We start from the raw sequence: 23,982 nt of genomic DNA, 5'->3' as shown, positions 1-23,982 counted from the left end.
ATTTTAGCAGAATTGCTGAAGTTTCCCATTCATTTCAATGGGACAAATTAAAGGAAAAAAGTGGAATATTTTAAAAAGTATAATAGTTAAAAATAGCAAAAGTCATAGCCGGCATTAGCAAAAATAGCTGAATAGTTTAAAGTTTGAACGGTGAAAATCGGCTGAAAATTGTGGAAGTAGTTCCACGGCGAAAAGTGTACGGAAGTCCTAAGAATAATAAAGAATAAAGAGAAACAGGAACTCAATAGTGTGGATGCTTAAAGCATCCACACAATAATAACTAGAAAAATTTGCATTTCCTGCGAAAATGCAGTGTGGATGCTTAAAGCTGAAGCTGTATGCAAAAAGTAGCTGAAAAAGCTGAAAAGTTGCAGAAATTGTAAAAACTTTGCAGAAGCAAAAGAACTTTTCTAAAATGTAATAACTTAGCAGAACTGCAATCACTTAGAGGAAACTGTAAAGCTGAAGCTGTCTGCTGAAAATACTTGAAAATAGCTGAAGAAGCTGAAGAAATCAAAGTCAGTGTTTAAAAAGTTGTTGAAATTTTAATAACTTTGCAGAACAACATCAAGTTAGCAAAAATGTAATAACTTAGCAGAAATGCAATAACTTAGAAGAAACATAACAATTCAGCAGAAATGTTGTAATTTACCAGAAGCTACAACTTAGCAGAAATGTAATAATTTAGTCAAAAATTAATAACTTGGCAGAAATATTACAACTTACCAGAACTGCTATAATTTTGCAGAAATGTAATTATTAGGAAAAAAATGTATACAGATAACAGCTGAAAACGATGACGTAACCTCAAAGTTACTTGTTTAACTGTGAAAAATGACCAGAAACATTAGAAAAGAAAGAAAACCAATTCAATTCAATTTATATTGCACCAAATCACAACAAAAGTCACCTTAAGGCGCTTCATAGATACAGAGAAAAACCCAACAATCATATGACATATGACCCCCCCTATGAGCAAGCACTTTGGCGACAGTGGGAAGGAAAAACTCCCTATTAACAGGAAGAAACCTCCAGCAGAACCAGGCTCAGGGAGGGGCGGCCATCTGCTGCGACCGGTTGGGGTGAGAGAAGGAAGACAGGAATACCAGCCAGCAGATAAACTGATGTGAAACAAAACCAAGGTAAAATTGCAGAATTTACACAGTTGGTGAAAGGTAAAAATGGCAACAACAACCCCCAAACAAACAAACAAAAAAACAAAAACAAACAACATTTAGTTAATAAGTGCACAAGATGATTCGATGATAAATATGGTACCAATCTACAAAATACTGTCGAAATGAAGTCCACATTGTGATATATTTCAGGTGTGGAGAGTCACAGAGCTAAAACAATCGATGTGCATATTTAAAGAATCAAATAAAGAACATTGTTGTGGAATAAATTACAGTGAATAATAATCACTGCCCTGCGTTAGAGAGTGACTTATGATGATGTATTAATTGGCTTAACTTTACCTCTAACAGCTTTTCACATAGTGCTGTGACCAGGGTGAAATCCATCATAAAGTAACTGTAAACAGTAGAACCATTAGCATGAATGTTATGGTTCTACTCTGATCAAAACTCAAGTCAGCTGTTTGACCTGATATAAAATGATAAAGAGGAACACATATAAATGACCTTTATGAACTTTTCAAAATGACTTTATATGTCTGACCCATTATCTATATATATTAGAGCAGATGTGGAAAACCATTGTTAGACCTACTCTATACTAACACAAACAAAGTCAAAAATTCATTGCTAGTGTGACATGTGGTCCTTTTTGCCTTTGACCAATGATATGCTGGTTACTTGGACCAGTTTAGTATTTGCTGTCACAGAGGAATGTTAACCATAAATCCAAAAGACAAAACTGAAAAAACATGTTAATTGCAAACATGTTTTTGCTTAGTAAAAGGATTGAAATTACATGGAAACTGTCACCTTAAAGCCTCATTGTAAATATCATCACAAACAGATGTTTTCCACACGGTTAACAAAGCTCCACCACATCCAATCACTGCATATAAATCTAAAAGAAAACAACAACAAATAAAATGTAATTAACACAAGTGAAGTCTAAGGAGCTTGGAAAGAAAAGCGTCTGGACTTCTTTGAGTTCCTTGAAGACGTTTCACCTCTCATCCGAGAAGCTTCTTCAGTTCTAAGGGTCAATGGTGGAGAGTCCCAGATTTAAACCCAGTGGGAGTTTCCCCCCAAAGAGGGACAAAGAACCCCCTGATGATCCTCTACCTAATCACATGAGCCAAGGTGTGAAAGTGGGTGTGGGTCCCAATCAGCCAGGGTTTCGGGTGAGCTCATTGTGAAACCTGGCCCCACCCTATCATGTGATTTCCTGAGGTCAGGAAATCACCCACGCCCACTCCCAGGATGTGAGTGGACGTTACGGTGTCTGGAGAGGGAACTCAAAACTGGATTATAGATGGCAGACAGTTGGTGTCGTAAACCACCGCCTCTGTTCAAAGATGGTCGCTCACAGTGGACGTAAATGGCTTCTTTCACTCCTCCATCTGTCCAAAATGTGAACATTGGCATCCTCAAAGAGTGACCTTTGTCCTTTAGATGCAGATGAACTGCTGAGTCTTGTCCTGTGGAGGTGGCTCTTCTATGTTGTGCCATGCGCTGGTGAAGTGGCTGTTTGGTCTCTCCGATGTAGAAGTCTGGGCATTCCTCGCTGCACTGTACAGCGTACACCACATTGTTAAGTTTGTGTTTAGGAGTTTTGTCTTTCGGGTGAACCAGTTTCTGTCTGAGTGTGTTACTGGGTCTGAAGTACACTGGGATGTCGTATTTGGAGAAAACTCTCCTGAGTTTTTCTGATACACCGGCTACATAGGGGATGACAATGTTGTTGTTGTTGTTGAAGCTGGAATGCAGGCACACTGGACGAGCTTGTTCTAAAAAATACAGAAAAAGGAACATTTTATTTGTGTTAAGGCCTAAAAACTACAAATAAGTTATACAATGAACAATATTGAAATACCTTATAGGTGCTGTGGGCCACATAACCAGAATCCAGAGCAATCTCACACTCCCATGATGGTGAGGAAAGACATGAGCTCTGCAGGGAGGTTTGAATGTCTCAGTTGGGACACTGAAGAACTCAGAAGACAGCAATACCTGCACAGAGAGACAGAGTAGAAAAAGCATAGATATGTAATCTATAATGTCAATTAAAACTCAAAAAGTGTCAACAAGTATAATCATTTGAGTGTGGAATTATTTATGCAATAAACAGGATTTTAATTAATTGAATTAAAAACACTGACATTTTTTATCAAAGATAAAGAATCATACCTCTCTCTGCTCTGAGGATCACTGAGCATCTCTGACAGGAAATACAGTTTCCTCAGTATGAGTCATCATTGATGGTCTCAGAGGTTGTAGTGTGGCAGCATGATGATGGTCTCCAGATCAGGCAGGAGGTCAGGTGATGGGTGTGTCATCTTCTCCATTGAAGACACACTGGTATGGCAGTTCATAACACAGCAGTCTCCTTGTGGCATGTGGTTATCTGTGCAGTCCAGCACTGATGGATCAGGTTTGGCTCAGCAGTTTATGAAGATGGTGTTAAGATGTTGTTGTTTCAGCTGAGGATGGTGAAGTTTGAAGGTTTTGCCACAAAGGAGACTGTGCCGTTTCTGAAAAAATATATCTAACAAAACAAGTGCTTTTAACACCACCCACCCAGCTCAGCCCCCAAGTGTCTATGTAATGCTGGTATGGGGTGTCGGTTACTAAGTCTAATTAGTACATGGGGGATGACAATGTTGTTGCATCTGTCTTTCTTATCCTCCCTCGCTGGTATCTGATGTTCTTTTCTGTGCATCTTTGCTGACTTTATAAACGCCCAATTAGGATAGCCACATGTTTTAAGTGCTTCATTTACATGTTTGTGTTCCTTCTTTTTCCCTTCAGGCTTAGAGGGAACATGTTCTGCCCGGGGGGGTGTCCTAATTACTCCAAGTTTGTGTTCCAGAGGGTGATGGGAGTCAAAGAGGAGGTACTGGTCCGTGTGTGTGGGCTTCCAATAAACTTCAATGTTGAGGTTGCCGTTCTCTTCAATGTGCACAGCACAGTCCAGGAAAAGCAAACAGTCGTCCTTTGTGTCTTCCCTGGTGAACTTGATGTTTTTATCCACGGCGTTAATGTGCGCAGTGAAGGATTCCACTTCTTGAGTTTTGATTTTGACCCAGGTGTCGTCTACATATCTGTACCAGTGGCTGGGTACTCTTCCTTTGAAAGAGCCAAGAGCCTTCCTTTCCACTTCCTCCATGCAAAGGTTGGCTACAATAGGTGGCACGGGGGAGCCCATGGCACAGCCATGTTTTTGTCTGTAGAAACCCTCGTTGTATTTGAAATATGTAGTGGTAAGGCAGAGGTCTAACAGTGTGCAAATCTGATCGGGTGTGAAGTTGGTCCTGTCTTCCAAGGAGCTGTCTTCTTGTAGTCGTTTTCTGACAGTCTCCACGGCCTCCGTAGTGGGTATGCAAGTAAAGAGAGAGACTACATCAAAGGACACCATGAGAACCTTCACAGACATAACACAAGAGAAGACTTTTGATTTAATAACTAAGCTTAAAATAAATGTTACCTTTGAATATTTGTGGGAAAAATCTGATGCTACCCCAAGAATACAAAGCCACACTGGAAATGATGACAGGCTTGCAGCCCTCTGTCTTCCTGGATGAAGTGCCTGATCAGTAGCAGTGAGTTGACAGAAGTCAGTGTCTGTAAGAGTGGTCAAACACTGATACTCTGTCCACTTGCGTAGAGTCTAAGAAGCTGGAATGCAGGCACACTGGACGAGCTTGTTCTAAAAAATACAGAAAAAGGAACATTTTATTTGTCTGTACAAACCCTAAAAACTACAAATAAGTTATACAATGAACAATATTGAAATACCTTATAGGTGCTGTGGGCCACATAACCAGAATCCAGAGCAATCTCACACTCGCATGATGGTGAGGAAAGACATGAGCTCTGCAATGAGGTTTGAATGTCTCAGTTGGGACACTGAAGAACTCAGAAGACAGCAATACCTGCACAGAGAGACAGAGTAGAAAAAGCATAGATTTGTAATCCATAATGTGAATTAAAACTCAAAAAGTGTCAACAAGTATAATCATTTGAGTGTGGAATTATTTATGCAATAAACAAGATTTTAATTAATTAATTGAATTAAAAACACTGACATTTTTTATCAAAGATAAAGAATCATACCTCTCTCTGCTCTGAGGATCACTGAGCATCTCTGACAGGAAATACAGTTTCCTCAGTATGAGTCATCATTGATGGTCTCAGAGGTTGTAGTGTGGCAGCATGATCAGGCAGGAGGTCAGGTGATGGGTGTGTCATCTTCTCCATTGAAGACACACTGGTATGGCAGTTCATAACACAGCAGTCTCCTTGTGGCATGTAGTTATCTGTGCAGTCCAGCACTGATGGATCAGGTTTGGCTCAGCAGTTCATGAAGATGGTGTTAAGATGTTGTTGTTTCAGCTGAGGATGGTGAAGTTTGAAGGTTTTCCCACAAAGGAGACTGTGCCCTATCTGAAAAAATATATCTAACAAAACACGTGCTTATAACACCACCCACCCAGCTCAGCCCCCAAGTGTCTATGTAATGCTGGTATGGGGTGTCGGTTACTAAGTTTAATTAGTGCATCAGAAAGCGGGGGCTACACCTAAAGCCCACACTTTCTGATGTCTTTGTTTATTAGCAGCTTTTTCCAGCTGCTCAGAGCATTCTGACTTGGCCTTTATCCACCCAAACCCAAACCCACCCGGATAAAGGCCAAGTCAAACTCACACACCATACCAGCATTACATAGACACTTGGGGGCTGAGCTGGGTGGGTGGTGTTAAACTGTAGTCGGGAACTTTCAGAAAACTATCCATTTACTTCTACATCAGTTTTTATACACATTCTGTAAGCTGTACTAATGTTTTTCTCTACATAATGTATCATTATAGACATCTCTGGTAGCCTAAAGATAGTTTAAAACTTTTGACATTTTTTACCTGTAAAACATGATAAGCAAAAACTCATTCATCACAAAAACTTTTGATTCTACAAAATCTACTATAATCAAGAAAATATAATTGTCTGTATTTATTCGTGTATGTCATCATAATATATACCTGCATTTATCTGGGATTTATTTATTTACTATTTCATATTTTAAAGCCCTTGGAGGGGAAGATCTCGTTTGTTGAGCTACATACGTCATAGTAAAAAGATTTAGTCATTTAAAACATGATGTTGGTTTATCAAATGTTGCAGCACATTTCAGATCAGAGGTGCATGATAGCAGATGTTCTCTGCTCTGCATGAAGTACAGCCATGATTTGGTGACATGATTAATAACATTGCAATAAGAAAGGGTCTTCTGACAGACAGAGTAGGGAAGACAATATTTTCAATGAAAAATCTTTTTCATGCTCTACAATCAGTAAACTCTGTAACAAACATGATCTGTAATTGTTTCAAAACTCACCAGACGACTTCATGATTGGCTCGAGGACAGGACACAAAAGACAGGGTTGTGGTAACTGTAGTATGATCTCAGAACACCTGAATACAGACATTTCTGTGGCTGAGAAATAAAAATGAGGTCAAGCAGGGTGTTCTTGTCTGTAGTGGCAGAAGTGATCAGCTGTGAATACCCTCTCGACTGAAACTGCTCCAGAATCTGTTTTCTTCCACTCTGCAACTGGTTCTCATTAAAATCTCCACACACAATTATTGGGTGACAGTCCATTATTTCAAGTGAATCTAAAAGACTTACCAGGTTTTGCATGAATGGTGTCAAACTGTAGTCAGGGGGTCTGTACACAACAGCAATGAGTGCAGGGAATGGAGCCTGAACCTTCAACACTAAAAACTCAAGATCAGTGACATTATGCAGATACTGTTTTACCTGAACCTGAAAATGATTCCTCAAATACACAACAACTCCACCACCACTTCTGCTGGCCATGTGAGGAAAGTTTGTGTAGGACACATGTCTGTTGCGTTTGAACATGGTGTAGCCGTCCAAATGAAGACTGTCTGCAACAAAGGAGCCTTGAAGGTGAGACTCAGTGAGACACAAAACATCTGCTAAACACATTTCATGATGACTCTTGATGTCACTGATGTGAGATGGCAAACCCTCTGTATTGTGATGGATCAGTGTAAGAGTGTCAAGTCTGCTGGCTGTTTCTCTGACCTGAAGAAGAGGCATCATTTCCTCAACACTGGCTTGTCTCATGGTTTGGAGCGCTGCAGTTACCTCGGGATTGGCGTAAATCTTTTTCTCATCCAAGTCCTGCAAATAGAGTCCACTGAGAGACGTCACCCTGCTGAGAGCAACGTAAGCCATACCTGGTTCAAAAATGTTCTTCATTGAAACTACAGCTGTCTGTGTTGTAAGACCCTGAGTTTTGTGAATTGTGCAGGCGAATGCTAGCTTTACAGGAAACTGTCTGCGTACTGCTCCTTTAAACTTCAGACTCTCCTCTGCTCTCTCAATGTAAACAAGATCATCAGATGCTGCATTAGCACTGCGGTTGTGTCTCATAGGCTGCCGGTTGTCCATCCTGAGCCCCAGTTTAATTATGTGTCCATCATTTTCAGATCTCACCACCTTTACCAGTATACCAAAAGCACCGTTGACTAAACCGTTTAGTGTGTCCAAGTTTCTGGTCAGCATGACTCGAGCTCCTTCAGCAACATTCAGAGTGTCAGGTAAATCATTTCGCCCACCTGTAAATGGTTTGTCTCTTCGTTCCATTCTGCCTGTACATTTATCCTTCTGGAAATCGTCTGCATTGATGATTATGATGTTTGAATGAAGCTTCTTCAGGGTATCTATGTTGTGGGATTCCACATTCTTGTTGGTGGCATAAATGTGTAAGACCTCAGTTGGACATTCTTCTGGTGCAGTCACAGCCTGTGACAACAAATCTCTGTCGCACTGAGAAAGTTCATCCGTCTTTTCTTTGACTCTAATCCTGTTCAGCATCTCTGCAAAGGCCACATCATCTTTCTGACGCATGATCTCGGTTAGAGTGATCATCTGAAAATGTTCCTGCCATAGGTCAATCTGTTCTGGATCGTAAACACAGAGAGGTTTAGACTGTCGCACTGGTGGCAGCTGGTAAAAATCTCCAACAGCTAAAACTGACATTCCACCAAAAGGTCTCTGAGTGCCTTTGATTTGTTTCAGTCTTGCATCCACATAAGCAAAAAGGGGTTTTGAAACCATTGAAATCTCATCAATAACAATAATTTCAGCATTCATCAGCTCAGATCTGACTTCATCCAGTTGGTTACCAAGTCCTTGAATGGGTGGTTTCAGACTCCTGGGTAGTTTCAGTAGAGAATGTAACGTAGAGCCACTGATAGAAAAAGCTGCTGTACCGGTAAATGAAGTCAGTAAAACAGTTGGATTTGATATGTCAGCTTCTTCTGCATTAGCAGGCAGTCTGCTCAGGATCTTTGATGCTTCAGAATGAATACACTTAATCAGATGTGACTTTCCAGTTCCTGCACCACCGTTGATATAGAAGAAAAATGGATCTGGGTTCAAACCACAAACTCGCTGAATACACCAGTCTCTTATGGCATAGAACACGCAGGCCTGCTTCTGGTTCAGATTCTGATACATTACACGTACCACGGCTGGATCTACTGCAGGTTGTTCTCTGACGGCTCTGATCTTTGTTACAGCATCAGACTGACGACTGTAGTCGGGAACATTCTCCTGTTCGTTCTCATCATCAGAATGTCTCTCAGGAAGATTCTCATCACATTGCAGCCTCACAACTTCAGATTCAGGAGCAAGATTACACCATTCATCAATCACAACATCCCTATTTTGTTCAAACTCTTCCAGTGCACTCTCAATATCCTCAGAGTTCTTCTCATACTTGTCTTTATTTCTTTTCACAACCCTTTTCACAGACTCACTGTGGTCTGAACATGGAAGTCGTACAAAACCTGAGTTGTAGAAGGACTGATAGGTTTGGAACCCTTGTGGTTTCAGTTCCTGCTCTGATCTGTGTGGAAGGTAAAGTCTCAACAGTCGACCATAATATTGCTCAGGATCTTTTTCCTGTGAACAGTGGTAATACCTGATTATAGCTGGTTTATCATTCTTTCGCCTTTGTACAAATCCAAGCTGGTTTAGAAGAGGAAGCACATCTTTTCCTTCATTTGGACCACTCACCAACCTGCACAAGGCAGCAAAATCAGCCAGTGACATTTCCTCATATTCTGGGGTCTCAGGTCTGCATTTGTATTTATCACTCAAACTTGTCATCCAAATATTACAACTGTCATGTGTTGTGCTTTCCAGGAAGCTCATGGGGCGACTCATTTTTACTGGGTTATCATCTGTTGGTACAAATACAACACTGCGGGAACATTTTTTCATTTTTAGGCCACAGACTCGAGTCACACACTCCTGTGCGCTGATTTCTCTCTTTTTTGAGTAAGCCTGCATCACAGCTCTCATTTCATCACATTCATTGACGGTGTTCTTATCAGAGTTGTCAATAACTGTCTTCAGGTATTCAGAGAGGCCAGATTCTTTCTTTGTTATATATTTACAGAGGTATTCTATACATGAATAGGCATTCAAAATGAATGAGACATCTAAATTAGAGTTCCAGGCTTCAAGCAGGTCTGGGTTGTAATTGTTGATCCAACACTCATTTGGGTCACGTTTCAGAATCAGAGCTGTTTTCTTGTTTATGTCTTGGAGGCATTGTTCATACTCATTCATTGTCAAGTTGCATCGTGACAGAATCTGCTCTATGGTGAGGGAAGCAGCTTCAGGTTCCTTCAGCAGGTTCAACAAAGGTCTGAGTTTGGCTTTTGCAGCTTCAGTGTCTGAATCCTCATCCTGTCTCACAATCATTGTTCTTGTGGCTGGTGGTTTGGGAAACCCAAATCTACAACCAGAGTTCACACTCTTAAAGCATGTCTTTGTGTGGTTTTTGCTGTGCTTTTGTAGCTCAGTGACTTTTTTGTGCAGTTCAGGTTGTTTTTCTGGATCAGGGAGTTGAGCTGAGATGTATCTGTCCACAAAGTCACAGACAGTTTGGTCATCATCCACATCTGCTTCTACCTTTTCTCGAATCCACAGCAACATGTGTATATGTGGACTACCTCTGTGCTGGAACTCAACTCTGTAAAAGTAATCAATGATCTCACCAAGGGGCTGTGCAGGAGAAAAAAGCAAATCTCTGAACAAAGCCTCAACACGTTTATCAAACATTCGCATGGTGGTTACTGGATTTGATCTTAGAATTTCACACTTTTCTGACCAGTCCAGGGCTTCAAAATCAACCTCTTCACCTTGCTGTCTCTTTATTGCTTGAATCACTTCAGGCCATCTCATCTCAGCAGCAGAGAAAGTGACAAAGAACTGAGGTGTTCCTATTTGGCGAACCATGCTGAATAGATCTCTGGTAGTTTTCTGCCAGTAAGCTGGAGTTCCTCTGAGTGGCTGCATAAATCTGATTGCATCTTTATTTCTTACCAGCTTCTCTACTTCTGTCTTACTTTGTAACATTCCTGATGTGATTTTGCGTCCATCTTTGGTCATAGTTTTACCTTTCCTTAGCTGTATTGTCATGCTGGAATTAGCCAAGTGTATTTCAGTGACAAACTGTGAGAAAAACAGGTAATTTGTGTCTTTAGCAAATCTTGCATCAATGTTGAAAAGCCTTGACTTGAAGTAAGCACTTGGTGTGAGTTTAAGACGTCTCTTTTCATCCAGTGTATTCTGACCAGTAGGAAACTGCACAGGAAATGCCATGGCTTCCAAATGAGGAGTTCTGAAGAAGCTAACAGGATTGTTTCTTTCTGCAGGAGCCACACAATATGTGTTATCAGTGAAACAGAGAATCTCTTCTGAAATGTCTACAGGCTGCAGACAACTTTCTAGAGCAAAACCTCCATTGTTCAAATCACTTTCTGGTTCATCTGGATTTTGTTCCTCTGGTTGTTCATCACAGGATTGCATATTAATAGCTTGTTCACTTTCAGACTCACTTTCGCACAAAAGGGCATCTTTTTCATAGTTGTCAATTTCCATTAAATCTGCTTCATTATAATCATCACTTGCCATGCTGGCTTCATCACTGCTGTCATCATCAGGTAACGTTGGATCACAAAGCAATGCATCATCTCTAATAACAATATCTGTGTACTGTGGATGAATTTGTTTCAGTTTACGCAGAGCTTGAATGAGTTTAGACCAGGTGACAGTCTGGAACAGCTGATGGCCTTTGTAGCACAGTCGTCTTTTCAGCTTTATCCTCATGATCTGTGATTGGCTTCTGATCCTCGGTAAAGAGTCAACTGTTTGTTGGACCTCAGATGGTACACACACCACATTACCACGTATAAGTCTCTGTCTCCCCTTTGGAAGAGGAATAATCTTAGCAAATGGTATGCATTTGGCAATCAGATGTCTCTCCAGAATGTTGAGATCACAAAGTTCAGCTGGAATATCCTGCAGTTCTAAACCATTAACAGCAGCAAGCCTGGGCATGCATCCACTTTTGAGGGAACTGTGACACGTGTGACAGATATACTCTTTTTTTCTCTCAACAGGAAAGCTGCAGTGATCATTACATGCTTCATCACACACATGAACATATTTACCAGTTAGACACTGATGAGCTACAGTCTGGTGTTTTGAGTAATTTTGTCTTTTGCAGATTTTTACCTGATTAGGAAAAGAAGCTTTTAGACAAACAGTACAAACATAAGATGGTGCTGACTTAATGTTTGATCTGAAACGAGATATGGCCTCATTCATTAAAGTGTTCTCTGGATGACACTGTAAAGTCTCAGCTGGTCGATGCATCTGGCGATATTTCCGTTTTATGTTCATTGCACATCTGATATTATGCATCTGTCTGAAAGAAAAACTGTTCCAATATTTTACTCTCATTCGTTCTCTCATATTGTCCTTGTGTTGTTGCTGAAATTGTTTTTCTTCTCCATACCGCTTAGTCATATAAGATCGTTTTTTCTGTTTAAAATCTTCGCTTTTTTTATATAGGTTATATACATATGACCTCATGTAAGCTTTATGTTTCTCTCTGAATCCAGCACAAGTTCTGTATATTCTTCTTATACGCTCTTTCTGCTTATCTCTGAATATGGGAGATTCTCTATACGTTCTTGTTATACGTTCCTTCTGCTTATCTCTGAATATGGGAGATTCTCTATACGTTCTTGTTATACGTTCCTTCTGCTTATCTCTGAATAGGGGATTGTCTCTATATGTCCTTATGACACGTTCTCTTTTTCTCTCTCTAATTTCAGCACTTTCTCTATACATCTTTCTCAAATGTTCTCTGTGTTTCTCCTTATAGGTAGCATTTAATTTATACAGCTCATTTTTGTACAGACTCTTTTTCTGTCTGTGATCAGGATCATTACACTTCTTAGTTGAGTTTTTTTTCTTTGTCTTGAAGCTTTCATCAAACCTGTACATCTGCCTTTCTTTCGTCTTCTGATTTTCCTTTCTCTGTGGTAGCTTTTGTTGGGTCAATAATCTTCTCCTCATTTTTTGCCTTTCATGTTTACTATATTTCAGCAGTTTATCTGAGAGTTCCTCTGTTATCTTAGTTGAACTGGAGGCACTGTTTGAATCATTCTGAGGAACAGAATCTGATGTTACCTGAGTGTCTCTTACAGAAGATGCAGAGGTTTCTATTTCTAAATACTCAGAAGGAAGATGGTTGTTTTCAGTAGCAGCTGTCTCATTTGAATAATCCACTCTGGATGATGTCACTTCAGTCGTTAAAGTGTCTCTCACAGTCTTCTGTGTCTGGTCAGTAGATCTTTGGGAGTTTATTTCATGAACGGCTTCATTTAAAGCTGGTGCTGTAACAGTTGTAGCTGTTGGTCTGTATTCGGTGGTTTGATTAGCATCTCTTTGGTCAGCAGCGTTTTCACTGTGAAACTCGATGGGCTGTAGTTCATAAGTGCAGCTTGGTGCGATGCTGAACATTCTGTACAAACGTTTGATCCTGTCAATCATGTCATTAAGACGTGTGAATTTCAACATAACTGCAGTTCCACCACTTACACTTAGCGACAATGGCATACCAGTAGACTTACGTGGGTGAGGGTCAAAATATGCATATTCACCTGAAGTCAGCCTGCTAACAGCGATGACTGTTCCTCCCATGACTAGCAAAGCATAGCGAACGTCTGAAGCCAAACACTGTAGTCCCTGTTCAAGGCTCGGAAAGTGATCTGTACCATCAAATGTGCCGTAATGAGCAAACTGAGACATGTCGACTTGATACTCGTGTCTGCGGCTGGTAACAACTGAGGGAAGTTCATCGCAGGCTAGAAACACACTGTTCACAAACCTCAGTCTGGCATCTGAATAGACGGCATGGCCTTTGTCCAACACACGGTTTAGATCTGCTCTGGTAATAAATTCATCCTCATGTAAGAATGACAGGAAAACCAAACTGTTAGCCATGCATTGCTGATTCCGGTACTTTCCATACCTAGGAGCGGCCTGGCTTCGGGAAGCACAGACGCTACTCACTCGTGGACTTTCACTGTTTGTAACCTGTACATGAGACTGTACTGGAGCGTGTCCATCATGCTGTGTTTGTACAGTTAGCTGGGGTTTAGTCTGGATTACCTGCATAACTTCAGGCTCTGGGACAGACACTGAGGGAACACTTCTCTTTACCACATCTGCATAAGACACTGTGGCTGTCTCTTCATCATGCTGTGTTTGTACAGTTAGCTGGGGTTCAGTCTGGATTAGCTGCATAACTTCAGGCTCTGGGACAGACACTGAGGGAACACCTTTCTTTACCACATCTGCATAAGACACTGTGGCTGTCTGAACACTGCTCTGCACTTCAGTGCTGGGAAAAGTTGAAACACACACCTTTACCTGCTCACTGCTCTGAGAAACATTCAGCTGTTCTTTCTCCTTCTGACGTCTAAGCTTCTGAGACTGAGACCTTTGACCTTTTCTTGGCATTTTGCTGAAGTACAACCTGGAGCTTATATGTGGTTATACACAAATGTAAACAAAACTGAACCTTGAAACACAGAAAAACGTATAACTCCTCAAATTACTGTTAAATCTGAGAAATGTACTATTATATATAAAAAGCTGATTTTCTACTCCAAACTCAAAATAAAGGAAATTCAAAGTTCTCTGGAAACAATTTGATCCGTTTTATTGTAGCTCTTTTTGAAACTGTATAATTTTACTTATATTTTTTTAACCAGACTGATAAATAATTACAACTTCTGTAAAATGATATGCAGAATAAATCTCAACAATCAACAGGCTATATTAAAAGTCTTAGCTCTTAGGGGAGTTTATGTAAATCTTTCAGATATCTAAAATTGAAATCAAATATATGGAGCTTTGGTGGTGTGGTGATAAGATGACTGGTGATGAGGATTCTCCAGCTGGATTTTCTGCAGCAGTCAGGAAACAGGAAGTCCTCAGGCGCTTCTCGATGACAATACTAACTGAATACTTACACTGAGTGACAAAATGGGTTTGTCCTTAAATAATAGTACTATAAACTTGCAGTCAAATGTTATAGCCAATGAAACAGACTAACAGACTGGATCTAATTTATTATTTATCTGAATGTATGTATTACAAAATAACCAGATTATCTTATTACAAATAAACTTATAAAAAGGTGATATTTTATACAATTGATCAAAGTAAGCCAAACTAGCAGTCCAAACTAAAGTCTAATGCAAAATTAAAATGACAAATGTAGGGCTGTGTAAGTAGTTTCTACTATAAGTTCTACTGTACTGTAATTCTACTACTGTATATTCAACTTGTAATTTCCAGCAAAATGACTGAATGTGAGAGAGTTTAAAGACAGGAAAGAAAGAGCAGTGAGAGCAGAGATCTCTCAGAATTCTGTAACAGATAGATTGGATTCTGAAAAGGATTTCTGAAAACTTGGATTCTCAAATTAGATAGAGCAGTAGAGATAGAGGGATACAAGATGGAATGGCTTTCAAATTAGATAGAGCGGTAGAGATAGAGGGATACAAGATAGAATGGCTTTCAAATTAGATAGAGTTGGGAGAGTGATAGGATAGACAGAATTGCTTATAATGATAGAGAGAGAGAGGATCTTCTGCAGCAGGTCACCTGTAAGACACAAAAGGACTGGAATTAGTCGTATTTCCAATATGCTTGGATTTACCATATTCTTCAGACTATATGGCACACCTAAAATCCTGTCATTTTCTCAAAAATATACAATGTGCCTAGTGTATCGATTCTGGTTATGCTTACTGACCTCAAACGGGATTTCTGTGGTACACAGCGCTCAAAATTCTGTGAAATATTTTAGTAATACTTCGGTAAGCTACAAAGCTGCGCTGCTTGATGTATTGTCAGAGCATTATGGCTACCATAGTCAGGACCCTCGCAGAGTAATTCGTACGGTGCTTCAACATAACATTATGGTGTGTGTACAAGGACCTGGCACGTGCTAAGAGACATGCTTATGAAGCAGATTTCAAACTGATCAACCCATGAAGAGTTTGATGGATTTGTAGATGAGGAATGAACTGAAAAAGTGAGTGTATTGTTCTGTATTTTATGTGTTACAACTGAACAGTGTTGAGAGTTGTTGTGAATGACTTGAATAAAGTTGGACTTATCTGACTGTTTGTTCGGCTTAATCTGCCTTAAAAACAGGCTTGTTTATTGACGTTATGCCTTATAATCTCAAAAATACAGTACATGTAGGGCTTTAAATACTAAAGAGTTCTACAGTAAATTATTGGAGTGAACAGAATGACAATGTTTAACAAATGATGGTGGAACTGTTATAAGGACATTTTTACGTTCTATTAAAACAATAAACTAAGTCTAAACTCAAACCAAGACGTGCTGCTACAGTAACTTACTGTAAATATTATATGGTCCAACAAAACCAACACACTGAGGTTAGAGCAGACAGTTTCAGGCCACTCTGTATGAATTTTGGCAAAATGAGAAATTTGGAGACAGCTAGTTTCTACACAGCAGTTTCTACATATTTCAGTCACATTTGGGGCATGTTTGATACACAGCAATAAGCACTACACTAAATCTATAATAAACTTATCATAGCTGATATAAAGGCCTAATTACCATAATTTAGTATGATGATAATTTCTTTGTAGATCATTTCATGATAAAAAGAACAGAAGTGAGTGCTGTATCTGAGCTGTTGCATGTAAGATCTTTGCTGGAGATTCCCACATTTCTTAAACAAACAAACAAACAAACATGACTTTCAGACAGTTCATCTTTTGTAAATTAGGGCAGGATTATTTTCAAAAAACAGCCTTGATAAAAATATCAGGCCACTATAAAATGTCTTATGTTTATGTTTTCATCCCACCTATATTTTGCAAGTCATTATGACAAATTACAAAAAGCAGTTTTTAGGCAGTGATTTAAGGGAAGAAGCTTTTGAAATCCACCATGCCCTACCACCAGTGGTCTCAAACTCTGGTCGTTAAGGCCTGGTGTCCAGAAACTTTTCTATGTGTCCCTGTTGCAACACACCTGAATAACATTAGTAGGTCATTAGCAAAACTCTACAGAACGTGACTGCATGCTGAGGTGGTAATTCAGCCATTTGATTCATGTTATAGCAGCTCATGAGTGAATGAACATGATGCAATGAAAGTACTTTTAGAAGTACATTTTTCCAAACACTTAAATTACTTAAATTTGAACAGTCTTCGGGGATGCCACTTCAACACAGTCAAATTCTATACTCTCCCTAATGACCTACAAATGTTATTCAGGTGTTTTGTAACAGGGACACGTGGAAAAGCTTCAGGACACCGGCCCTTGAAGAGTGGAGTTTGAGACCCCTGCCCTATGTGAATATTTAATTGTCCCTAAACTGCTAGTCGTGAGCTGCTCTAATGTGAAACAAACACATATAGTTCTGTAAAGGTTTACAAAGAGATTTCTAAGGATCTGGAGACCCCAGAAAACAGAAACCCTCCCAGACGTTGTAGCTGAACAGGCAAAAACAAGTTGCCTAATAATATCTCAATGATAACCAAGAGCTGTGCTGACTAACTGCACTAAACTGAATCATCTATAGTGAGAGAAAAACACCAGCATTAAAGTCAAACATGGTGCTGTTACTGTGATGTCCCAGAGTTCCTTTACTACTTCAGGACCTACATCAACTCATCAGGTCCTGGGCTTAAGTTTAATCACACTTAGGATCTGAAGCACACAAGCAAGTCCAATTGAATGAATGAAACAAAACACTTGGTGTAAACGAATCAGTCTGGACTTTAATGAAATTAAGATACTTGGTATGACTTGAAAACCCTATCCATCCATCCATCCATCCATCCATCCATTCGCTTCCGCTTATCCTTTTCAGGGGGCACTGGAGCCTATCCCACCTGTCATAGGGCGAGAGGCAGGGTACACCCTGGACAGGTCGCCAGTCTGTCGCAGGGCCAACACACAGGGACAGACAACCATTCGCACTCACATTCATTCGCAGATACACACCTAGTGACAATTTGGATTATTCAATTAACCTATCCCCACAAGCTGCATGTCTTTGGACGGTGGGAGGAAGCCGGAGTACCCGGAGGGAACCCACGCAAACACCGGGAGAACATGCAAACTCCACACAGAAAGACCCCGGCCTGATGTTGGAATTAAACTCAGGACCTTCTTGCTGTGCGGCAACAGTGCTAACCACCGTGGTACTTGGTATGACTTGAAAACCCTATATTGGGCCTTAATTAAGACTTTTTTCTTTTCTTTTTTTGCCTGTCCTGTTTGGATCTAATTAAGACAATTCTGAAATTATAGTGGACCAAAATCAACCAGTGATGTAAACCAGTCATTACCAGTTACTGTAAATGCTTGATGGTAATTGTTGCTATCAGGGCATCCACAGCTGGGTATTAGAGACCAATATGTTTTTACATTAGACCAGGTTGTTCTGGTTCAAAAATGAAATCATCACTTTAAAACTGCTTTTTGTATTTATCCAGGTCATCCTTGTTAGATGATTTGAAACATGTGAAAAAAAGCATAAACAAAATAAATCTGCAAAGAAGAAAGACCTTTCTCAGCACTGTACCGCAGACAAAACCTTTACTTACCAGACTTGCGACGATCAGATCAGTATCCTAGAGAAAGGAAACAACACATCAGATCACTGTTTAATGACTTACACTGTTGAACCTCTTCACACACAATCCAATTTACTGTGACATGAAATAACTAGTAAGATCCTCAATTTCTTCAAGCCTTTATGAACTCACTGTAGTCTAAAGAGGACAAACTTCAGTTACAGAGTCTCACAAGACGATAACATGTGTAATAAAGGCATGCATACTACAGAAGTGCAAAGAAGAGGCACCAATATTTGTTGGTACAGATTATGGCTTTTTAGCTCCATCATTTTCTATCACAAGTCAGTGCTTAATAAAGTGTGGAAAAACCACAACTGTTAGAATCAACGGAAAACCTCATTAGGTTTTAGTTCTGATCTGAATATGTAAATCCTAAAATACATGTCAATTCTGACATGTTATAGTAACAACAGTGGCACGCCATTTTTACAATTAATTTCTTAAAAATTATAATAAAAAGTCCTTCCATTGTACCTGTTGGCAGGAATCTTTTTGTATTTTGCAATATTTCCCTTTTATATATAATTTTCAAACACATTGTATCAAGCAACTTATTAAGAAACTGATTTAAACTTAGTGTACATAAATTACACACAGGCTTTAACATACACAACATTGCCTACTCACAACTCTGGTTCTCTTAGTCTTTTATTATTGCTTAAATGTTTAACCTACCACTTCTGTTCACTCAGGCAAAAATACTTCTATAGTGGTCTGACTTTAATGTAATACATAAGCAGAATATGAGTGAAGATATAAATCAACAACTGTGGTGCTCTTAAGTGTTTAAGCTACCACTTACACTAACTCACCTAAAATGCGTTCATAGTTATGTCTGCTAGGTAAATCCATAAACAAACGGAGAACATGAACAACTGTATAAAAACAGTTGTTTGTGTTCAAACATAAAAATCAGACACAAATGGCCTGTTAAACTTCAGGGACAGTCAGAGGTCATGTGTGGGGCCTTTGCTGCTACAAGGTATAAATTCTGACCATTTGTTTTTGCCCATCAGTAAATGGTAATGTCACAAAAACCAAACTACGTTAGGTAAGTTGCTAAACATGTTACACAGTGACAATGTCATATTACTGCAGTTACAATTGCTGCTTACTTACCAGCAAAGGCAAAACCGAAGTTCTGTTTCACTCTGTAACAAAAGAACAAAAATACAGAATCAGACAACTGAAATCAGCATCAGAGTCAATACTGCATCACAATCTGTAGTGAAAAAAAAAATCTGTTAAATTCTTTGTTTACAACAGCTTTACTATAAACACCCCATCTTCTCTTTCTGCACCTTATTAAAGATTTCTGTCTTTATTAAGGTGATGTGTCGTTTTATCCATCTGCAATTCCACAGAAATTCCTCATGAACGTAAAGCTCTAATACTTTGGTGCTATTACATAACACAGCAGATACCACAAGCAATGATTTGCTCGCACTGCACACTTGATCAAATGATAACATCACAGTTTCAAAGCGTGCAACAATCACAAATAATACTTGATACTATAAATGCTTGATGGTAGTTCTTCGTATCAGGGCTTCCACAGCTGGGTATTAGAGACCAGCATGTTCTCACATTAGAACAGATAGCTCTGGTTTGGTTTTCTCTGCTTCATACGTGAAATCATCACTTTAAAATGCTTTTTTGTATTTATTCATATCATCCCTGTTAGATGATTTGAAACATGTGACAAAAAAGCATGAACAAAATAAATCTGCAAGGAAGAAAGACTTTTCCCAGCACTGTACCTCAGACAAAATGAACTCACTTTAGTCTAAAGAGGGCAACATTTAATTGCAGAGTCTCAAATGGCCTTAACATGTGTAATAAAAACAATAATTACTACAGAAATGCTTTGATAAGCCTTTAAAATTAGACATAAATGGCCTATTAAACTTCAGGGACATTTTTAGGGACACTCAGAGATCTAGTGGGGGGGGGGCTTTACTGCTTATAAATCCTAAATGTGTTTTTGCCCATGAGCAAATGGCAAGATATCACAAAAAGCCAAACTATTGTATGTAAATTGCTAAAAATGTTACACAATCCCAATTTCATATTGCTTCAGTTACAATCACTGTTTACTTACCAGCAAAGGCAAAACCAAGCTTTATTTCACTCTGTGTAACAAAAGACAAAGAACAAAAATACAGGATCAGAAAACTCAAATCAGCATCAATACTGCATCACTCTCTGTTGTCAAAAAGATTCACTAAACTTCTTTGTTTACTACAGCTGGAATACAAACAACAACTCTCCTCTGTTTTCTTTGGTCTACATCTCATTTAAGATTGCAAAACACTCATACATGAAAAACTGCACGACATATTTTTAAGGCTTTAATATTTGAGGTGGTCTGCATTCAAATTCTACTTCCTAAAATATTACCAACTGCACATAGTATCATAGTAAATATGCTGTAGTTTTAAAATAAATATCTATGTACCATACTAATAATAATATACTGCCATATTTTATTTATGTGAAGGTGGGCTGTTGTTTATTTCATTAATTTCCCACAAAGTGAGAATTTAAACTGTGCTGCAGATTTAGGTTGGCACAAACAAGCCTTTGTTAAACAGTTCTTAAAAATTAAAGTCTACATATTAGGAGTTCTTATTATTCTTGGGCTATGTCCACACGTACACAGGTACTTTTGAAAATGGAGATTTTTCTATGCGTTTGCACCTTTCGTCCACACTTAAACGGCGTTTTCGGTCACTGAAAAACTAAAAACGCTTGCCAGAATATTTTCGAAAACTCCGTTTTTGCATTTATGTGTGGACAGGGAAACGGAGAAAACGCAGCGCCTTTTTTGACGTCACACTGTGCGCCACGTTATTGTTTCGGTGAAATGCATTTCTACAATACGGTTACTGTTAATTGTTCTCTCTGCAGTGTTTAAATGCTTACATATGCGCACACAGTTACTGTCCCCCCACAGATATGACTCGGTTCTGCTTCTATGCCCCATCTTTGTTTACCATTTCCCACCGAGGCTTCTAGACTTCTGATTGGCCAACATTTCTACACGGTTAGGAATATAGCGCCACCTGCTGCTTTGGCATGTTCCTAGCAGCGTTCTCCTTCATTTCTGCATTTATGTGTGGACGGGATTGTTTTTTAAAACAGAAACGGAAAATCTCCGTTTTCAAAAATACCCGTGTATGTGGGGACATAGCCTATGTTTAATCCTCAGTTTCTCCCCCCCTCCTTTGTCTTAATTAACCCACAAGACCTGCACACACGTGACTCTTTTTCTCCCGTGTTCGGTCAGAGGCGGTAAAATGGCTCCTTTGATCTTGCCGACAGCTGACACTGAATCTAAGATGGCGGTTCGTTAAAAACTTTACAGCATAAAGAATGAGGCTGTTTTAACCAACTGATTTGTGAAGAGAACTAACTGCACCTTATGTAACAGACTGACAAACACGAACACACCAAATGTAATTAATAAAACAACACAATAACCGTGGTTTACCGTCAAATCTTCATTTCACACTGGGCTCAAAGGAGCGCTAGGCATTAGCATCGGGTTGTTAGCTCATCAAACACTCCTTTTACATACAAAAATGACAAAGTTTCACTAAGAAAAAGCAACCACTGTGTTACTCTAATATGAGTTATACCTCGGTTGGCTTTATAAATCACTAAAAGAACTCGTTAAATCGCACAAACAGACTATAAACATTTAGGAGAGAAGAGGAGAAGCAGAGCAGCTGCACTCACCCAGAGCGGACTCAGCGAAGTGTGCGGAAAGGCGGATGTCCGGCAGTCAGGTAAAAGATGAGGCGTTCACGGGTCATAGGAAATTCCAGTATTACACACAATGGGCATTGTAAACATCAAAAATGTAGGTGATTTTAAATATTCTATACAATATTTATTTGCTACAGAAAAAACTCGCAGAACTTTAAATCTATAACTTGAATAAATATTATTAGAAGGCTCTACTCCTGAACACCAACACCAAAGAGCTGAGTTCACCAGACCTGAAAAAAACAAAACAACAGCCAGTCCAGGACAGTCAGTCTGCAAAGATGTTTTAAAGACAAATATATATATATAAACATTATCCATTAAGGATTCCCCTCAAAACAAATGACTATAATTTCCTAACCGTAAGGGCTAGAACGGTCACTGCACCGTTTTGTTCAGAAGAGATGGGGGAATCTTCAAGCGTTGACAATTTATCATTAAAATGTGAATTTTTAGAGATATATGACATGGATGACTTGTTGACTTAGAAGCCACGAATTCCCCAATATGCAAATAGTATGATTAAGCATTAGTAGAAATACTATGTTTTAGCACAAATAGTATAAAAAGCAGAAATACTGTAATTTAGCAGAAATACTATATTAGGCACAAATTCTATGAAAAGCAGAAATAGTATGATTTAGCAGAATAGTAATATATAGAAATAGTATGATTAAGCATAAATACTACATTTAGTAGAAATACTATGTTTTAGCACAAATCCTATAAAAAGCAGAAATACTATAATTTAGCAGAAATACTATATTAAAATTAAAAATGCAAAAGACAATAAATGTCCCTAAGGACCTCTGAAGGTTAAACACAAATCCTATAAAAAGCAGAAATACTATATTAGGCACAAACAGTATAAAAAGCAGAAATACTATAATTTAGCAGAAATACTATGTTAGGCACAAATAGTATAAAAAGCAGAAATACAATTATATAGCAGAAATGCTGTATTTAGAAAGAAAAATATAACATAGTAGAAATAGTATGATTTGGCAGAAATACTATATTTAGCACATATACTGTAACATGACAGAAATTCCTCCAATTAGTAGTAATACTTTAACATAACACAAATGTTATGATTTGGCACAAAAATCATGATTTGGCAAAAATACTATGATTTAGCAGAAATACTATGATTGAGCAGAAGTACTAAGATGTAGTAAAAGTACTTTGATTGAACAGAAATACAATTATGGAGGAGTAATACTTTAAAATGGGAGAAATATTGATACACACACACACATACACAGAGCCTAAAGGGAAGAGTATTTGTGCCATGGAGTGTTAACAAGAATGTGAGGTCCATATTATCAAAAGCTGGTAAAATCATAAAAGTTTGCAGAATTGTAATAAATGATGAATATGAATTACTGGTCTGTGACAGTGTATTAATTTGTAGGGAAAAAAAACATGTTGACCAAGGTGGAATCGAACCCACGATCTTTGGCTTGCAGAGCCGTGTCATTACCAACTGCGCCACTGGGAAAGAGAGCGGCCGCTTTGGAAAAACAGGCTGATGAGGAGTCAGAATTAGATCGCGGTGAGAGGCGAAAAACACCGTTTTTTGGAGTTACAAAACGTTGTGTAACTCAAAAACTAGGTGGACTAGAAGCATAATTCTTCTACTGGCTGAATCAGCGGTGTACTTTGAGTGCGATTTTCATTGCTCTCTGTACATCTATCGCTGAGATATGACGAGAGAGGAAACGGGAGACCTCAGATATGATTGGCTGGCTGGGAAGCCGTGCAGGCTGTGATCTGTATACTTGAATGTCTGAGTCCTCACAGAGGATTGGCTGCCTGGGGACCTGGCAGAAATATATAGAAATAGTATGATTAAGCATAAATTCTATAAAAAGCAGAAATAGTATATTAAGCACAAATCCTATAAAAAGCAGAAATAGTATATTAAGCAGAAATCTTATGAAATAGCAGAAATTGTATGATTTAGCACAATAGTAATAA

The 23,982-nt window shown here is 38.9% G+C and overlaps 1 protein-coding gene and 2 long non-coding RNA genes across 7 annotated transcripts; all 3 read right to left on the bottom strand.

Moving 5' to 3' along the window:
• Positions 1 to 2,887: 2,887 nt before the first annotated feature.
• Positions 2,888 to 6,359, bottom strand: LOC146703126 (uncharacterized). 3 transcript variants are annotated; one of them, XR_014921957.1, is made up of 6 exons: positions 5,250 to 6,359; positions 4,932 to 5,068; positions 4,621 to 4,842; positions 3,324 to 4,532; positions 3,010 to 3,146; positions 2,888 to 2,923 (listed from the first exon to the last, which is right to left on the bottom strand). It is a non-coding gene; the product is annotated as an uncharacterized LOC146703126 (long non-coding RNA). The 3 variants fall into 3 exon arrangements; XR_014921959.1 differs by having other exon boundaries at positions 3,010 to 3,120; XR_014921958.1 differs by having other exon boundaries at positions 4,932 to 5,042.
• A 535-nt stretch (positions 6,360 to 6,894) lies between these two features.
• On the bottom strand, positions 6,895 to 12,176 carry LOC146703125 (uncharacterized). Its single transcript, XM_085466244.1, has 2 exons — positions 7,241 to 12,176; positions 6,895 to 7,080 (listed from the first exon to the last, which is right to left on the bottom strand). The coding sequence occupies exons 1-2, from the start codon at positions 12,110 to 12,112 to the stop codon at positions 6,970 to 6,972; spliced, it is 4,983 nt and encodes a 1,660-aa protein (XP_085322370.1). The 5' UTR covers positions 12,113 to 12,176; the 3' UTR covers positions 6,895 to 6,969.
• Positions 12,177 to 14,649: 2,473 nt separating this feature from the next.
• Positions 14,650 to 22,392, bottom strand: LOC146703124 (uncharacterized). 3 transcript variants are annotated; one of them, XR_014921954.1, is made up of 5 exons: positions 21,973 to 22,386; positions 20,333 to 20,363; positions 19,351 to 19,382; positions 18,199 to 18,225; positions 14,650 to 15,202 (listed from the first exon to the last, which is right to left on the bottom strand). It is a non-coding gene; the product is annotated as an uncharacterized LOC146703124 (long non-coding RNA). The 3 variants fall into 3 exon arrangements; XR_014921955.1 differs by lacking the exon at positions 21,973 to 22,386 and adding an exon at positions 21,157 to 21,947; XR_014921956.1 differs by lacking the exon at positions 14,650 to 15,202 and adding an exon at positions 15,209 to 16,310 and having other exon boundaries at positions 21,973 to 22,392.
• Positions 22,393 to 23,982: the final 1,590 nt, after the last annotated feature.

The sequence above is a fragment of the Copadichromis virginalis genome, linkage group LG8 (assembly GCF_057382275.1).
Source record: "Copadichromis virginalis isolate Kocher_CV1m ecotype Utaka linkage group LG8, C_Virginalis_male_GT1.1, whole genome shotgun sequence".
Classification (NCBI taxonomy): domain Eukaryota; kingdom Metazoa; phylum Chordata; class Actinopteri; order Cichliformes; family Cichlidae; genus Copadichromis; species Copadichromis virginalis.
Note: the sequence above shows the minus strand (reverse complement) of the source record. Positions and strands in the feature narration are given on the sequence as shown.

Excerpts from the sequence above, each read along its gene's own strand:
- LOC146703125 (XM_085466244.1), bottom strand. The coding sequence starts at position 12,112 with ATGAGGTCATATGTATATAACCTATATAAAAAAAGCGAAGATTTTAAA. Across the intron at positions 7,081-7,240 it reads AAATGATGCCTCTTCTTCAG|ACAGTCTTCATTTGGACGGC; the intron begins GTCAGAGAAACA and ends CCTTTGTTGCAG.